We start from the raw sequence: 17830 nt of genomic DNA, 5'->3' as shown, positions 1-17830 counted from the left end.
GATACAATGTTGCCTTAGATAATGGTTTAAAATTTCGGTTTCGGTAACCGTTTCGGACACCACCAAAAACCGAAATTTCGGTCTGAAATTTGGTAATTTGGTTCCAAATTCCGGTCCCAAATTTCGAAATTTCTGTTGAAATATTGTATCACTTTTTTTGTTTTAATAAATAATGTCATTAAATCGAAATTTCTGTCCCAAATTTGGTAAATGGCGAAAAATTGAATTTCGGAAAATTTCAGTTTCGGTCCCCACCGAAATCCGAAAATTTGGTCCGAAATTTCGGATTTCGGTCGAAAATTTATACCATGTCTCAGATATAAAGTCACCCCAGCTACATTGTTGCTGTTCGGCTATAATGTCACTTTGGATACTATGTTGCCTTCGGATATAAGGTTGCCTCGGGTACAATGTAGCCTCAGATATTATTTTGCTTTCGGATACAAGGTCGCTTGGGATACTATGTCGCCGTCGGATATAATGTCGCCTTGGATACAATGTTGCCTCAGATTTAAAGTCGCCTCGGATACTATGTTGCCTTCGGCTACAATGTCGCATCCGATACTATGTTGCCTTCGGATATATTGTCGCCTAGGATACAATGTAGCCTTAGATACTATTTTCTTTCGGATACAAGGTCGCTTCGGATACTATGTCGCCTTCGGATACAATATCGCCTTGGATACAATGTCGCTTCGGATATAAAGTCACCTCGGATACAATGTAGTCTCGGATACTATGTTGCCTTCGGCTACAATGTTGCTTTGGATACTATGTTGCCTCGGATATAATGTCGCCTTGGATACAATGTAGCCTCAGATACTATTTTGCTTTTGGATAGAAGGTCGCTTCGGATATTATGTCGCCTTCGGATACAATGTCGCCCCGGATACAATGTTGCCTCAGAGATAAGGTCGTCTTGGATACAATGTTGCCCTTCGGCTACAATGTCGCTTCGGATACTATGTTGGCTTCGGAAATTATTGAGTAAAAATTGTGGTTTCTTTCTTTTCTTTTTTTTATGGTATTGTAAAACAATTTTTGGATTTTGGAGTCGGGAAAATGTGTTTTTTCTTTCTTCTTTCTGTTTTTTGGTAGGTAAGTTGTTTGGAAGGACCCCGACTAGCTATCAAAAGAAAAGAGAGAGATTCAATTACAAGTAAAGATATTGTTTTCTGATAGAATCAGTTGATATAAGCAATACACGGTTAGTAGGAAATAAGCTAGGACAAATACTTTCTGAATGAATTGGGACTTCAGCCTTTAAAAGTTGGTCAGTGATTGCATGATTTTTCACTGGTGGTGCTTGCTTAAGAGGACTTGTGTCTGCATTAGAACAATATGTTTTGTCCAAAATATTTATAAAGAACCAGATATGCACTTGACCTGAATGAGAGAATTTGATGCAATCCGGATCTCATGCATATGTTTCTGTTCAGATAATCATAGTACTAATGAATGTTTTATCTTCATAATAAACTTGTTACAATTGAGTAATTTACTGGATTTGCCTTCAAGAAGAATGACTATGTAAGTTAACGGCAAATTCTCGTAACTTAATTCATTAACAAAAGAGTCCATGTTTTTCTTTCTTGAACCGCATTTATTTCCTTTTCTTCACCATCTCTTTTAAGACCAAACAGTGCTAAAGGCAAGTCACGGGGACCCCTCCTCCATCCTTATTGTTTTCTTTTTCGTAGAAAGATGGTTGGCGAATTTGATGAGCAATTTTCCACAGGTGCTTTTCATTGTTCCCCTAACTATACAATTCACTGTTTTACCTCAAATTTGCAGTTCCTTTTTCCAGGGGAAAACAAAATCTTGCTTACCAAAAGATTTATAATTATTTGTCAAATCTCCATCTTGGTCCCCAGGCACTGCCTCCTGGTAATACATCTTTGTCATCCAGAAAGAAGAATTACTTGTCAAATCTGTGAACCATATTTGCCTGTAAGGACCGCTCTTTGCTCCTTTTACTCTTTTGTTGTAGTTCTCATTCATTAATAAGTTTGATATGACTCCTTGATAAAAGCATAATGAACCCGTCCCTTAGTGGATTCTTTTTTCTCTATTATGTCAAGTTATAGGAAATATATTGCACACTGTGTCCTTCAATTTGATCATAATCCTTTGGTTGGTTTTTCTATTCCTAGTGCTGTTTGGGCAGCTTTTTCCAAAAAAAAAATAAAAAATTCTACTTCCTATATTTAGAACTTCTGTTGTGGTCAGGAAGGCTTGGTCTCTACTAATTTAAATTTGTGCCCACGATAACAGCTGACGAATGAGCTTCGAATGTGTGGTGTGGAGCTGTTGGAGACTCTTCTATCACTGTGTACTGATATATGCAATCCCTATGGCGGGAGTGAGGTTGTTATTGAACTTTCAGAGCGCCTATTGCTTGTCCAGAAAGAGCTTGGCTTGCAATATATACCCGAGTTCGGCTCTGTTATAACTTCCTTGGCAGTCATCCTCACCCTTTCAGAGTTTGAACATGAACAGCTCTCTCTGCTAGAACTGTCAGTTTTCTTGTTGAAGTGGAAATATGAAAATGGTGTGTTCTCCCAATCTTGTTCTTATAAATCTATAATGAAACTTTCCTTTTGATATATCTTAGTGCTTATTTCCAATACCTGCGAGGGGCCAACTATCTGCCTCTATCTCAAATTGTAATGAGATTTTTTTACAGTTTGTTTCTAATTTTCAGCTTTACTGTTTATGCCTTTTAAATTGAAAACTTACAATTTTCACCTTGCTATCAACCACGGTGTCTATTTTACACCATTGACTTCCTTGGATGTACATGTGCAAAAATATGAAATTTGTTTCATAGATGTATATGAAATAAAGAGTTTTTGTTTTCCTTGTTAATGGTTAAAATTTTGGGATTCCATTATTTGTCATTAAGGGTATATAGGTCAATTTACTTGACATTAATGTATAAACAAATTTCAGCTTTACTGTTTGTTCCTTTTAAATTTGAAACATACACTTTTTTATTTGTCATTAAGGTTATATAGGTCAGGTAAATTGACCTATATATAAAAAAAAGGTTATATAGGTCAATTTACTTGAAATTAATGTATAAACAAATTTTCAGCTTTACTGTTTGTTCTTTTTAAATTTCACATTGCTATCAATCATGGTGGTTAGTGTACACCGCTGACATCTTTGGATGTACGTGTGAAAAAATATGAAATTTGTTTCTTAGAGGTACACGAAATAAGGAGTTTCTGTTTTCCTTGTTATTGGTTAAAATTTTGAGATTTTATTATTTGTCATTTAGGGTAAATAGGCCATTTTACTTGGCATTAATATTAAGTGATGTATTGTGTACTAAAAATGGTGAATAGAAGACCCCCCCACCATTTGTGTTCTCCTTATTTTACTTCATCCTTTTCAACTCCTTTACACGGTATCATAGAAGGCCTACACTTAAAGATGATTTCCCTTAAGTGTTGTGCTTCAGAAACTGGATGCCTAACCAAGAGCAGAACTGATCAAATCCCTACATGCCACATGGCATAGAGAGGGTGGTGTTGTCATTTAAGAAAAAAAGCGAAAAAAAGGGAAGTAAAATAAAGCCAAGTGGTTGCCAATGTGTTAAGAGTCTGTTGCTGGTTCCATTTTTCGTTTTTCAACTCAGTTTCGGTATCATTTTTTTCATTCCCTTAAGGTAATCATTATTCTCCCTTTGATGTTAAATAATTAAACTAAACTATCTTTCTTCTTTCCTCTCTATTCGAAGTTTTCAAACTGACATTATCATCCAGAAAAAAAAAAAATCCTAGTTCCCCTTCTTTCCTCTCATCCGATCCACTCAAAGACCTAATCTCCTAATCCCTTCTCAAATCTCTTAATCACTCTTCTTAGGAATTCGACTTCGTTTTTCATCTTTGAAAACCCTAATCCTTTTCATCCTTTACCACTCATACAATAGCTGTAACCCCAACACCATTCATCAATCGTACAATAGCTGTATGGTCAGTTGTAACCCGAACAGTCGAACACCATTCATCAATCATACAATAGCTGTATGGTCATTCATTATTTCTTTTTAAATTGCCATTATTTCTAATGCAATTTAAAATAGTCCAAGATTGTTGCTAATGGATGGTTAACCGCTTGATTTTAAAGGGGAAATTACTTTAATTTATTCCCTTTTTCATGCTTTATCTCCTTTTATGATAGGTTCTACCATATAGGTTAGGTCTCTGACTGTTATATAGATTTCCTTAAATGTATTTATTCTTTTTTATTCAGTTTTTATATATGAATACGTTTTTTTTTTCTTTTTTTTCTGTTGTCTTCTTTTTTTTTATTGAAATCAGGAAATAGAGTGGGATTTTGATGTTTGACCTTCGGAAAAAGTAATAATTCACATGTCATTCGAGTGAGATGTAAGCATCTTGTTAAGCATACAAATCATTGCTGCAGCAGAAGGCTAAAAAAGTTTAAGCAATTACTCTGAATCTCCGACTACTTTCTTGGTTTTGAACATCATGTATGATTGTATGCTTCAAGTGTACGAGCAGTATTTGTTTTTTATTTTGGATTTAAAACTAATCTCCGACTAATCTCCATAGTTCATTCTCTCGACTGCTTTATCGAATATTATAATACAGACTTTAACTCCAAATAGAAATTCTTTTATTATTTGTTGACATCTTAGTCTTTATTTATATTGGGGATTTACCTTGTGATTGGTAAAGACATTCATTGTTTCTCGTTTATTCTCTTCCTAATTTTCACTCAGTTCTCTTTTCTACATCTTCTCACTAGTGTTGCAAGGCATTATCTTATTTACATTAGGTGATCTGTTGTGTCCATGTAGGGCTTTTGTACATGTATGTTTTTTGGTGCTTCTTTCACTTCTGGTTTTCATCCTCTCCAAGCATGCTTCTGAGAAGGTGGTCTTATTTTTTGGTGGCATTTATACCTTTGGGTTTATGGTTTTTTTTATCACAGGACCAAGTTTTCACCAGTGACGTCATCTTTTGTCTGTACCAGCTTTAATGTAACTTATTTACATTAAGTACTATTTTTTGGCCTTTTGTAGAGCTTTTGTACGTATAGATCCGAGTTTTTATCTTTTTTTCTCGGAACCATTGGGACTTATTTCATTATACTTCCAAAGTTTTCCATCCTCTTCAAGCATGTCTGTGAGAAGGTGGTGTTCTTTTTTGTTGGTGGCATTTACACCTTCATGGCATTTCTTTTGGTGTGGGACAAAATTTTCATGAGGGATTTGCTAGCGTCCATCGCAAAAGGCATTTCACCGATGGTCTATTGCATCGCAAATCCCTTTTCACGATTGACATTGCCTTTTATCTATAGCAGCAATGGTGTCCACCGTGGTTAGCTAGCCTTATGTATTCAATGGTGATCCAACCTTTATTTAGGTTTCAGTGCACACTTTTTTCCTTCTGTGTATTCCTTTTGTTTTTTTTTTGAATAGTTCCTTCTGTGTATTCTGAAAGAATAATATTTCAGGTTTTACAGTTCTCTTTGTGTAATACCTGTATTTGTTTTTTCTGTATGATTTTCCTTGCTTTCAATGGATACGTGGCATGAAATGTAGTATTTTCAGTTGTTTTCTTAGTTTAAAAACTCCTTGAGTCAGTCATCGCTCTCCCGTGTCTGGCTCTTGTTTACCTTGGTTGAATTCTCTCTGAGTTTTGCCTTACCAATTCAATCAGAGACTTCTTTGACTTGCCTGATTTTGCTTAGTTGACTACTTTACTCCTTGGCTGAATTTTCATCTGAGGCCAAGTTTTCACTGGTTTTCTAGACTCTTTTCCTATGTTATTATAATTCAATTCTTTGTACACCTCCAGCCCCTGTTCTTGGCAATCTTGTTTGTTGCTTGAAAGAATGCTCAATGATAGTTATGCTAATTCATATCTAAATTTGATCATAGCTCTCGAGGCTATTTATTTTGGTAGCTTCTCATTGCCAATAAATTGCTAAAAGACGATTGTTTACTCTTGCAGAATATATTGCGGGAAGAGCTGCTGCTTGTGTCACTGAAGAGCTGCTATTCATTTTTCCTGTTACTAACCTTCTTTCTTCCCCTTCTACATCTGTTAAAGCTTCAGCAACTGATCTACTTTCGAGACTGGAAAGGTTCTTAGCAGATTTTTTGGTTTCACCAAAGAAATTGCCTATTGCTTCAGTGGGGTTTCCATCTATCAGCAAACCCGAATCTATTATGTGTAGGCTTCTGCATCATCTCTGGTTCCAGGTATACTTTTGCTTTATTCATTTTAATAATACATTTTTGATTGGCCTGTTGATTAATTATGAATAATCTGCTCCATTCATTTCGGTTTGGTAAAATGAAGATTTTGAGTTTGCATTGAGCCTTGTAAGCAATGGTTGACGAACCAAGTGTTGCAGTGGTTAGTCTGTAGCTTTGTTCCTAGTTTAGCTGCCTAAAATAGGGGAAACTGGTTGGATTTTATAGCTGTTAATATAATGTTTAGTATGTTGAATATGGCTCCACCACCTAACCATTATTTCTTATGTTGTAATTTCCAGGATCAACATTCGTTATCCAATTCTTACTTTTTGAAGTTTGCTTGCAATGTTACATTTGAGAGTAAGGGGGTGTATGGAGAACCGAGGTCACTGATATATCAACTAAGGGAATACTCTCTCATGATTGCTAAAAGGAAAAAATCTAAACCAATGTCTCAATCCCAAGAAAATATGTTTACAGGTTTTTTCATTTTGTTGCTCAAACTAGTCCAGAGAATTTGCTATTTATTTGAACTTGTTAGAGTACAATGCTAAGATGGTAGTTGGTCTTAAATTCATTTAGGGGCCGTTTGGATACGCCGATTTTGGAATCTTGGATTTCCTCAAAATCCTGGTTGAGACAAGGGAAGGAGACCTGCGGTCATTTTCTGATTTCTCACCCTTCTTTCCGTCAGCAAGAGAGTAGGACATCATCCCATGTTTCCAGGTTTTAGAATTCTCAAGACGGGGGAGAGATTTCTAAAATCTGGATTTCTTACTTAAAATCTAATATTCTAAAGAGAAGCGGAGAGAGAGAGTTGCAGATCATCCCATGTTTCCAGGTTTTAGAATTTCTTACTTAAAATCCAAGATCCTAAAGAGAAGCAGAATGGACGGTCCCCTTCTTCCCTTGTCTCCTATCCAGGATTTTGAGGAAATCCAAGATTCTAAATTGCGTATCCAAACGGCCCCGTAGTGTTTTCTCTAAAATTGTCATCACACGTCCCCATTCATGCCATATTCTTCTTGTAGGAATTCCTTTGTTACTCAGTTCTGTAGTTGCTATTCTCGTTATGCATTATCAATTGGGGACAGCTGCTGTAGACTCTTTGGCCGCTATTGGAGCTATGGATCCTAAAGTGGGCATACCACTTTTGCTAACAATTCTCTTTTATAGTAAAATTTTCTGCAATAATGGGAGCGATTCACATGACATATTGGTAAGTTTTCATTGTTTGCTTTTTTTGCTTTTCACTAAGTTATTGTCGGACATGTTTGAGAATTTCTTTAGAGCTTCCCATATGGTGTTACCGTTTTATCCTAAATTTTTATTAACATTTGTTTGCAGCTCAAACTTTTGGGAATACTTCCATCACTGGCCTCACATTATGTTATGGGGCCTCTTATTCTTCAGACTATTTTTCCAATGCTCCACAAGGATGCGAAACCGTATGTTATTTGTCTCATCTATATTTATGGTTTTATTTTCTTTATTTTCTTTATTTTGTACTGATAATGGTCAGCATTATGATGCTAGTGAACTGTACATATGTTTGATTTCTGATTAGTGTGCTCTCAAATATTTTACCATTTCTTGTAAACTTTTTCTCTTGACACACAATTAGTTAATTGAATTTATGTCATGAAGTGGTGCGTGATAAATTTCAACAATTCGATTTTCTGGAGAGTTTTTGGTAATTTCTGTGCAATGTAGCTTCTATGTATCACTTACATTGTTGTAGTTGATTGAGTTGTACAAGTTACTTACTCTTGTTTGTTAGTGTATATACTTGGTTTGTTTTCCTTTATGCTGTACTAATTCGATGCACACTAATGGGCAATTTTGTAATTTACAATTATTATTAATATAAAGGGAAGGCCAGTGGCTAGATTATAGAAAACTTTGATACCCTTGCTTTAAGGCCGAAAGGCATGAGACGGTAGCCAAATTTTCCTCACTGGGAAATAAAGAGGTTTTCTGCATATTTTCTGGCGCCATCTTTATGATCCACTCTAGCGTCTAGAAATTGGTTAATCGGTAAAGACACATGTACTTGGTGTTCTACCCAAGAAAGAGACCCAAGTCCTAGTAACCCCGCTAAGTGGTGATTCAACATAGGCTCTATGTCTTGGAACCAAGCCAATTTTGGAGCATCTTTGTGATAATGGAGCCAACCAGCAAAAAGCATTAACCCGCCTTTGCTTCCTCCTTTGTTTGAGCAAATCCCCTTCTTTCAATGGGTCTACCTTTATACTTCCATCTTAGATGCCTCTTGCAGCCAAAAGAGAGCTACTCAACAATAGCGCATTCACCCGGGAGTCCGCTTCTTGAGAGAGTGGCAGGGTGTGCTGTGTACCCTACAAGGCGTGGACACAGGTGGTGCATGGCTGTCGTGAGCTCATTCTGTAAGGTGTTGGGTTAAATCCTGCAGCGAGGGCAACCCTCGTGTTTACTTGCCACCATTGAGTTTGGAACCCTGAACAGACTGCCGGTGATAAGCCTCAATGGGCAATTTTGTAATTAACAATTATTATTAGTATAAAGGGAAGGCTAGGTCTAGTCGATGTGGTGATAGAAGGGGACTCTCTCAACGTAATCCGTTGGCTAGAAAGATCGGAGAAACATCCTTGGAGATTCGATAGGCTGTTTGATGAGATGTTTGATTGGGTGAGATCATCTTCTATGGTATTCCATCATGTTCGGCGATCTGCCAATTCGGTGCGGATGGGTTAGTGAGAGAAAGGGTGTCTAAGGAATCATTGGCTCTTTTTGACTTTCTCCCTCCATGACTATCTCCATTTCTTACAGTGATTATCTTTGGCTTCTTTTTATTTCTATCATCGATGTACAACGATCATCTCTGTCTTCCTCTTTTTCTTCCTTTGCAATAAAATTGGCTACCATTTTCAAAAAAATTAATATAAAGGAAAGGAGACAAGTCGTGTTGTTGACTTGAACCCTTGATGCATGCTAGGAAGGGAAAATAAGAAGAAGAGAAAAGAGGAGAAGAGGAAGAGAAGCGTAGGGGAAGAATAGGAGAAGAATGGAGGAGGAATAGAGGAGAATAAGGAAGAAGATGAAATCTCTGGAGGGGAGAAATTATCAATCAATCTTTAATCATCAAAAACTAATAATCCCTAATACATGAGGACCTTATATAGGCAATTGAAATAAAGTTTCATGGAAAATAAATAAATTCCCTTATTCTAAATAACATGGAAAAGAAATGCCCTAAAACTAAATATCATGGAAATAAAAATCCTAGAAACTAAATAGCATGGAAATAATTCCCTAAAATTCCTAATGGAAAAATATGCCTCTTATTGGGCCTACAATCCGCATCATTCTCCCTGTTTTGGAAAGAACTCGTCCTCGAGTTCTTGTCTACCTGCATCAAATATGTAGACGATCCAGTGAAGGAGCGGGAGTTGCAATCCGTCGAACTCTTGAATACTGTATAATGCTCGTGATATTTGTGAAAGTGGAATGGAACAAGAGCTTAGTGATATAGAAGAAATCATCCATGTAGAATAGTCTCATCCATCTGGCAATGCATCATGAGTCATTGGACTCTCTTTAGCTTTGTATCTGCCATCTGTGACTCTGCATCTGACATAAGCTCGGGCTCAATGTCTATAACAGTCTCATCCACAATATTACTAGCCTCATCTGTGCCTTGGCTCATCAATAGTGCTATCAACTTTCTTCTTAGCTGATTAGGTCGTCAATCTCATCTCATCCAAGTCAAGCACTAGCCTTTTCAATATTTCATGAACTTGTTTCTTGTGCAAGTCGAGCGGCTTCTCGCATCAATCTTTGTTTATACGTTGCTCGCTCATGTATTAATCTTTGCTCATGCCTATAATAAGTCTCCGGTGCAAATTCACTTATAAACACATCACAGATTTCCTCCCATCGACGGAATGGAGGCTCACCCGAGTTATGACACTTTGTCCCCATATCCCTCCAAAACAATTGGGCGCATTGTCTCGCGGTTTCTCCGGCTCGACAGGTGGTCACCCGGTGATCATAGCCATAGCATCCATGATATGTCCAGAGCATTGATCCACTGTAGACATGCATCCTCATAGTAGCTATAGGGAGTATAGCCATGAAAATATCAATGGTCATACCCATCAAAATATGGAACAACTGGTCGAGCCATTGAGATTGATGTCGAAAAATGAAATCAACCGTCTGATCTGTTTGTCTGTCATGCCCAAAGGAACACAATACATTTCACGGATCTCAGATCGGACTCCTAGATGGTTCGGATTGACGGTCAAACCCAAATTGATTGATGATGAAGGTTGCTCAAAGTAGTGCCTGTGCTTGCTGTCGGTCGCTGAAAGTGGGTTGGATAGACTCTTCAAGTTGTAAGGAATAACGCTCGTGTTGACTGCGAGATCAAATTCCGATCAGAAATGGCCCAAGTGAAGAGAGAGAGAGAGAGAGAGAGAGAGAGAGAGAGAGAGAGAGAGAGAGAGAGAATGAGATGGAGAGATGAGAGAGGGAAAGTGGAGAGAATATTGCTTCAAATCCGGTCTTCCATGAGAGGGCGAAGTACATTGAAGTGGATTGCCATTTTATTCGTGACAAGATTCAGCAAGGGGGAAGATGTACTATTTTCACTGTATTCAGAGACTAGGCAGCTGATATATTTACTAGGGGTGGTCATGGTTCCAGGGACGGAGCTAGGAATTTGCTCCAGGAGGGGCAAAGAATGCTTGCTATAGCTTGTTGGGTCCCACCATTTTACACTTCATGTTTTGATAAGTGGGGCCGACCATCCCCCAAACTCATGCATTAGGTACAGCCCACAATTTACAGCTCATATTTTGATGTAGTGGGGCCCAAAATTTACATCTCATGTTATATGATGGGTGGGCCCACTATTTTACACCCATGCATAGCATGACCCAAGAATGTAACCTTTTATATGTTACATTCTTGACACACATTACGTTACACCCATGCATAGCATGACCCAAGAATGTAACCTTTTATATGTTATGTGCGTGTCAAGTCCAATTTTTTCAAAAAATACTATGGGGCGCACTTCATAGGATGATCCAAACCGTTCATTCGTTGGGCCACAACGTAAATAGGCCGCGTCGCATAAGTCATCTCCATAGGATGATCTTAACACTCCGTTCTATAGAGGTTTCTATAACGGCAATCTCAATGTAGATAGGAGGGTTAAGATTATCCTATGAAAATGATTTACAAATTGCAGCCTATTTACACATTAATTGTGGCCCGAAAAATGAACGGTTTGGATCATCCTATTTACACAGCTAAGGTGCACACACCATTTAGAATGCTGTGTAGCCAAGGTGCAATTAACTTATTCAGATTTTTTGGTTGGCTCTTGCTCTATGGAGAGAGAATGAATTTGTAAAAATCTCGACTGGAGAAAGAGGGAGAGAGTTAACGAAAAAACATTAATTTATTAGAAAGCGAATAAAAAGAATCCCTAATTTGTAGCAGAGAGAGAGAGAGAGAGCATTAAATTAGAAACCAAATGAGACAGAGAGAAAATTAACGAAATATCGTGAAAATGAGGGGTAACTTTGCGGGAAAAAAAATCTAATCTGATAGAGTTAAGGGAAAACATCCTGAAATTCAAGGGGGGCACTTGCCCCCCTCGCCCCCTGGCTCCGTCTCTGCGTGGTTCGGTTTGGTTCGGTTCTGGGGTAAACCTAGAACCGAACCACCTACTGTCGGTTCCCAAATTCTGGAACCAGAACCGAACCAAGTGAACCTGGAACCGAACCGAACCAAACCAGAACCGAATTTAATCGGTTCGGTTCGGTTCTGGTTTTGCAAGCTGTAAACAAATGTTTGGTTTTTACAAATACAAACCTGTTAAAAATGGTTGGGTTTGCAACCAAAATTACAAATACATTGTGTGGCTACTCTCACAATTGCAAATCCCTTCCAAAACTCAAAACCCTTTCAAAAACTTCTTTAAGAAGAAAGAAAAAGACATAAATTGAAAGATTAACACATACCTTCTTCTTCTTCTTCACGGCGGAAATCGATGCTGGAGAATGGAGTTGCTGGACGGACGAACAGTGGAGGTGGAGGCGGAAAGGGAGAAAGTAGTAAAGTAGAAAGGGTTGGCTTGCACTTTGCAAAGCAGATCTAGGGTTTCTTTTTTTTACTTCTTAATTTCTTTTGAATGATATCAGCAGCCCCTTGTTTTGTTAAAGAATTAACAAATTCTTAGCCTAAAAAATGATAGCAACACCCCACACTTTTCTTAATACCTAATAAAATAATAAGTTAATAGAATTAAGTTACGGTTCGGTTCGGTTCTCGGTTTCAGGTCCCCAAACCCAGAACCAAACCGAAATCCATCGGTTCCCAAATCCGGGACCCATAACCGAACCATGAGATTGGAGAATCGAACCGAACTGAAGCAGCCAGTTCGGTTCTTCGGTTTTACTCGGAACCATGTCCACTCCTAATATTTACCACACCTCTAGGAAGAGCAAAATTGAGTGATATGTGTGACAAGCTGGGGTTGTATGACATATACATTTCGCGTTGAGGGGGAGTGTTAGAAGAGCGGTGTAATTTACTTACCCGACTAGGGGTATTCTTGTCCTTTCATGTATAGCCTTTGTGACACTCATATATAATATGTAATGTGAGAGGGAGAAGATACTTTTCTCTCCCTCTCTCTTTCTATCTTTTCTCCCATTTCTCGGGGGAGTGTTAGAAGAGTGATGTAATTTACATACCTGACTAAGGGTATTCTTGTCCTTTCATGTCCTAGTGACACTCATATAATATGTTATGTGAGAGGGAGAAGATACTTTTCTCTCCCTCTCTCTTTTCTCCAATTTCTCTCATCTTCTCTTTCTGTTTCACCCATGAAACCTCGAACTTCTTGAACAGTTTCCATGACTTTACAAGATTTCGGCTGAATTTTCGTACCGAAACTGAAATGTATCTGTTTCGCTGATGACCGCAACTGCAACCAAAGCTGAAAGTTACAAAGCAAATTGCAATGGTTGGCATTTTTTTGGTGTTTGATTTTCCTTGTAAGTTAATTTTTTGGGTAAACTTTAGTCTTCAACAAATTGCTATTCAACATTCCCTTTGCCTGGTATGGTTTACCGAATAATTGCCCTCACTTGTACAAATCTAGTCTTCTATGCTTTAAGAACATACATTTACTTGCACGTGTGTTTCAAATTATCTGAAATAATTTGCTTAGTTAGATGTGGAGGAAACTGGAAAGTAATTAATGTGTGTTTGACGCACATGAGCAATATTCAATTGTACCTTATGTAGAAACTATATATGAGTATTCTTCTCCCATTCAGTGGGATTATCTTGGTAATAATGGCTACCATTTAAATTCTGTGAACTCTTACATAAAATCCTCTTTGTTTCTGATATGAATTTGGTTTCGATGTTTTTTGTATTCACATATTTATATATGCATGTTTGTATGCTGACATATATGCATATAATGATGAGGATGCATCCGATTTTTGTGGATTTTGTTTCCTTGGATATTTCAGGGTGTTGTATGCTACTGCTGTTCGGTTGCTTTGTAAGACATGGGAGGTTACAGATCGTGTCTTTGGGAGTTTGCAAGTAAGATTACCATTATTATTTTTTCTTTACCGTGTTGGATATTGATCACTGTTTTATACAGTGTTAGAACTTATAGGATTATAAGATGCCAGCATCTGTTCAAAATTTGATGCATGTCTTCAAAAATTTTGATGCATGTTTGATTATTTCTACTCATTCCAGAATTTTCATATTAGGATTTAAATGCCATCATCTGAACAGGGTTGCATTTGTACTTATTTTAATTGTTGAGAGTGCATTCGTTTCCAATATTCGCCACAAATGTTCCTGTCATTTGTGAACTGGCTTGATTATTGCTGTGATGTATTAATTTGGTATTAGGAGTTATTATTTTTGTAGGGAGATGCACATCAGCTGCTTCCAGAGATTTCGAATATAATTTTTCCAGTTAGTGCTATGGTTTGAAAAGTGCTGCGGTAAAGGTCTCACTGTTTTCTTTCCAAATTAACCAGATGGTGGATGGGAAATGGATTTTGCAAATACAATTTAATCATTTATTACATACTGAATGACACCACCACTTTCTAAAGTCCAACAGACTTCGAAAACTGGATTGGTCTGTAAAAGAATTAAATAACGAAAGAAAAATAATGAACTGCTATGTTTAAGGGCAACACATGATTATATTCTTAGGGTTCAGATGGGTGGTTCAAAACTTTCACTCCGCATGGGTATATATTTGCCTCTTCTTAAGTTGGTTCCTTTCGAGAGTTTTACTAGGAATGACCAATCATAAAAAGTCTTTACTCTAAAGCAATATATGACGGAGATCATTCCCCTGGCCCTGATGCAGGAGCAGATATGGCAGTCACAAAGAAATAGTTTCATTTTTATTTTCATAAGGGAGTTTGGGTTTCAATTCAGTTTCTATTTTTGTCCCTATAGTTCAATTAGGAAGATATTTGTCTATGAACGCAGTCCCTATTTTTTTGGGACTGTTACCTTTATTGTAGTTTGTTTTATTTAGATTTCACTATTCACATGACACTATCCACGTCACTATTCACGTGACACTTACCCACATTAGATGTAGATAAGTTATTTATTGTTTCTATGCTTAAGATTGTTGCTTGTAGCAGATATGGTTTAATTAGAATTGTTAGTAGCTTGTTTAATTCAGTTACTAAGTTTGTTTATGTTTGAATAGTAGTCTGTAGACAAGTCTTTGGGATTTCTCTCTATATATTGTAAGGCCCATGTCCATTGAAGACAGACTGGGTGAATAAAAAAATGCAGCTTTTGACTTAATTGAAATTTGTCAAGGAAAATTTTCTCCCTAAGACGTTGCACAAACAGCAGCGGCACCCTTTTGGTGATTTTGATCCTTCTATTAGCCGTCTCTTCTTTTCGATTTTCTCCTATTTTTCTTTGAGACTGGATCTTTTCAAATCTGTTTCTCTTTTGCTTTTGCTGCGTCAAATTGGTGTTGAAGCTGAAACAACAGCAACGCCCTTTGGATCTACCGAAAGAGATCTGAAGATGAAGTTATTATGGATGATGAAAAACTGATTTGGATGTAGGTATGAAAATTCCTTTTCACTATTACTTCGTCACTTTTTAATGTTTATGATGATGATTTTAATAACAAAGAAAAATAATGATATGAAAAAGAAGATATATGATTTGTGATGATTATGATGATGGTGACGTTGAGGAGGAAGAAGAATCATATGACGAGGCCACTCCGATCTGTGAAGTAGTTGACAACATTAGTAGTGAATATGGATATGAATATGAAGTGAGTTTGTCAATGAAGAAGTGCCTTATGGAGACACGGGCTATGCACTCGTAGTGAGAACATGTTTTCTATTTCTACGATCTAATTTAGGCAATATGCTTCATTACATTATCGAAAGAGAAATTTATTCGTTGGTAATCGATAGTGAAGATTGTGGAAATGCTGTGACCAAATACCATTCTTCGTTGGAGGAAGATGTGCACCTGCTTGTGGATGAGTTCATGTATCTCATTCCCGATATCTCGCCACCAGGGTTACCATTGGAATGTTTCCATCCAAAGGTTCTTTTTGGGTCATCCGTGAGGGAATGAGTTCTAGAATTTATTAAATCATTGTCATGATGTCGTCATCGACAAACAATTAGATTTGGAGAAGGATGTCTTAAACTCTAGGACATGTTCTTTCTAGCCTGGAGGGTTTGATACAAGAGCAGATATGACTCTCACGACGAAGTAGTTTCTTTTTATTTTCATGTGGGAGTTTGGGTTTTAATTCAATTTCTATTCTTATCCCCTAGAGTCCAATTCGGAAAATAATTGTTTTTGAAAGTAGTTTCTATTTTTGGGACCGTTGCCTTCTTAGTAGTTTGTTTTATTTTAAGTTCATCATTCATGTGACACTATTCATGTGACATTTTTCACTCACATTAGAGTTGGGAAGTTGTTATTTGTTTCTATGTTTAGGATTGTTACTTTTAGTAGGTTTGATTTTATTAGGAATGTTTGTAGGTTGTTTTAGAAGTTTGTTTAGGAGTCTATTTGTACGCTTGAATATCAGTATTTGGGCCAATTCATCTTCTTCCTGTGCATTTTTCAGTCGACCAGATCTGTAGAAATTGGAAAACTTCATGGCTATTGGCTGTGATGTTGTCAAAAGTGATTCAAATTATTGTTGCTACACCCTATCCCACAACTTTGATTTGATTGGACTTGAATGTCGACATATCTTGGTATTGTTGCCAATCGAGGTAGGATGAAGCATCACTTCATGTTGAAGACTAAGACACATGGCAACAACAGCAACTTGGGGCACTGATTGTGTCATTTTAGAGTTAAATAACTTGCTGTTGTAATTGTAATAATTGCCAAGGTCTTCGACATTGTAGATGACTTGATCATGATGATACCTTGGAGGCCCATCTTCACCAATGGTTGATGAATGCCGTGGAAACGTATGGGAATCGTGGAATTGGAGTTAATACAAGCAAAGTTTTAGTGATGCCATTTCTTCATGTAAAGAGTATGGATTTCGAATGACTTCTTAGAGCCTTCGCTCCATCAGGTTTGGTTGCTTCAAGCGAAATTCATTCAATTGGCTCCATATGCTTGAAGTTGTATTGTCTAATGGTTAGTGTTGTTTGAAGATTTTCTCTTTCTAAGGTAGGAAACTTGTAGCGTCTTGTTTTATTTTTATGGACTGTCGAAGGAAGGAGGCTAAGAGAAATGCTGCCATGAGGAATTAAAAAGGTTGGAGGAATGGTTTTAGGATAATAGTGGTAAGGTGGATTTTTTTCTCTTTTGATTTGGTAGTGTATTAGGGTATCTATTTCGGGAAACTCGGAAAATATCCATGTCAGTACTGGTTTTGGCTTATGAAAAGGGCATTTAAAGAATGGTATTTCGACGGGGTTTGCAAGTTTGTGCAAGGTTGGGTAACTCATTGGCTTGACCTTGGAACCCCCCTTAGGCAACTTGAAGTGGTTGTGTACTTGGTTATTGCATTGCTTGAGTTTAACTTGGTTGTAATTCCAGTTGAATCATGCACTACTAGGCTCATTCATGGACACTTTTTTGGGACAACTTGAAATAAGGTTGACATCTAAGGGTGCTTCTTTTAAAGCCATGGTTTTAAATTTCGGTTTTGATTTCCGCCCTCATGGAAATCAAAATATTTCGGTTTCGGTGGAAATTTTGTCCGAAATCTTGTAAAATTCGTATCTCTAAAATTTCGGCGAAAGTGTTGTAAATTTTGGCGGAAATTATGTAAATAGGCGTGAAACGAAATGTCGTTAATTTCGGCGAAATCTTGTAAAAATCCGATTCAATGTGGATTTCGTTTCAGTCCTGCCCTCGTTTCAGCTGAAATTTTAAACCATGTTTAAAGCACATAGAAAAATTTAGAAAGCCTTGATGGAAAATCAATCTAAGACTTGAGACTTGTCATTTTTCTTCTTTGGAGATGGGACTTTGTGTGTGACATGTTGTGAGAATTGAGAAGAGGCTCTTCAGGACTTCAATTGT

At 37.3% G+C, this 17830-nt stretch overlaps 1 protein-coding gene across 13 annotated transcripts in view; it reads left to right on the top strand.

The window, feature by feature from the left end:
* Window positions 1-17830, top strand: part of RST1 (ARM repeat superfamily protein) — a 73281-nt gene that overhangs the window by 18978 nt on the left and 36473 nt on the right. For all 13 annotated transcript variants that reach the window (XR_013252947.1, XR_013252943.1, XR_013252942.1 and 10 more), the window contains exons 4-9: window positions 2275-2551; window positions 5991-6241; window positions 6538-6718; window positions 7270-7457; window positions 7586-7686; window positions 13777-13852. Coding sequence is in view for 5 of the 13 variants with exons in the window: in XM_077388133.1 (XP_077244248.1) it covers window positions 2275-2551; window positions 5991-6241; window positions 6538-6718; window positions 7270-7457; window positions 7586-7686; window positions 13777-13852 (1074 nt within the window). In the remaining 8 variants the exon portion in view is untranslated. The remainder of the gene's footprint in view (window positions 1-2274; window positions 2552-5990; window positions 6242-6537; window positions 6719-7269; window positions 7458-7585; window positions 7687-13776; window positions 13853-17830) is intronic.

Source organism: Tasmannia lanceolata, unplaced genomic scaffold, assembly GCF_043159265.1.
Source record: "Tasmannia lanceolata isolate RefF3 unplaced genomic scaffold, GAP_Taslan_0.1 ptg000008l, whole genome shotgun sequence".
Classification (NCBI taxonomy): domain Eukaryota; kingdom Viridiplantae; phylum Streptophyta; class Magnoliopsida; order Canellales; family Winteraceae; genus Tasmannia; species Tasmannia lanceolata.
Note: the sequence above shows the minus strand (reverse complement) of the source record. Positions and strands in the feature narration are given on the sequence as shown.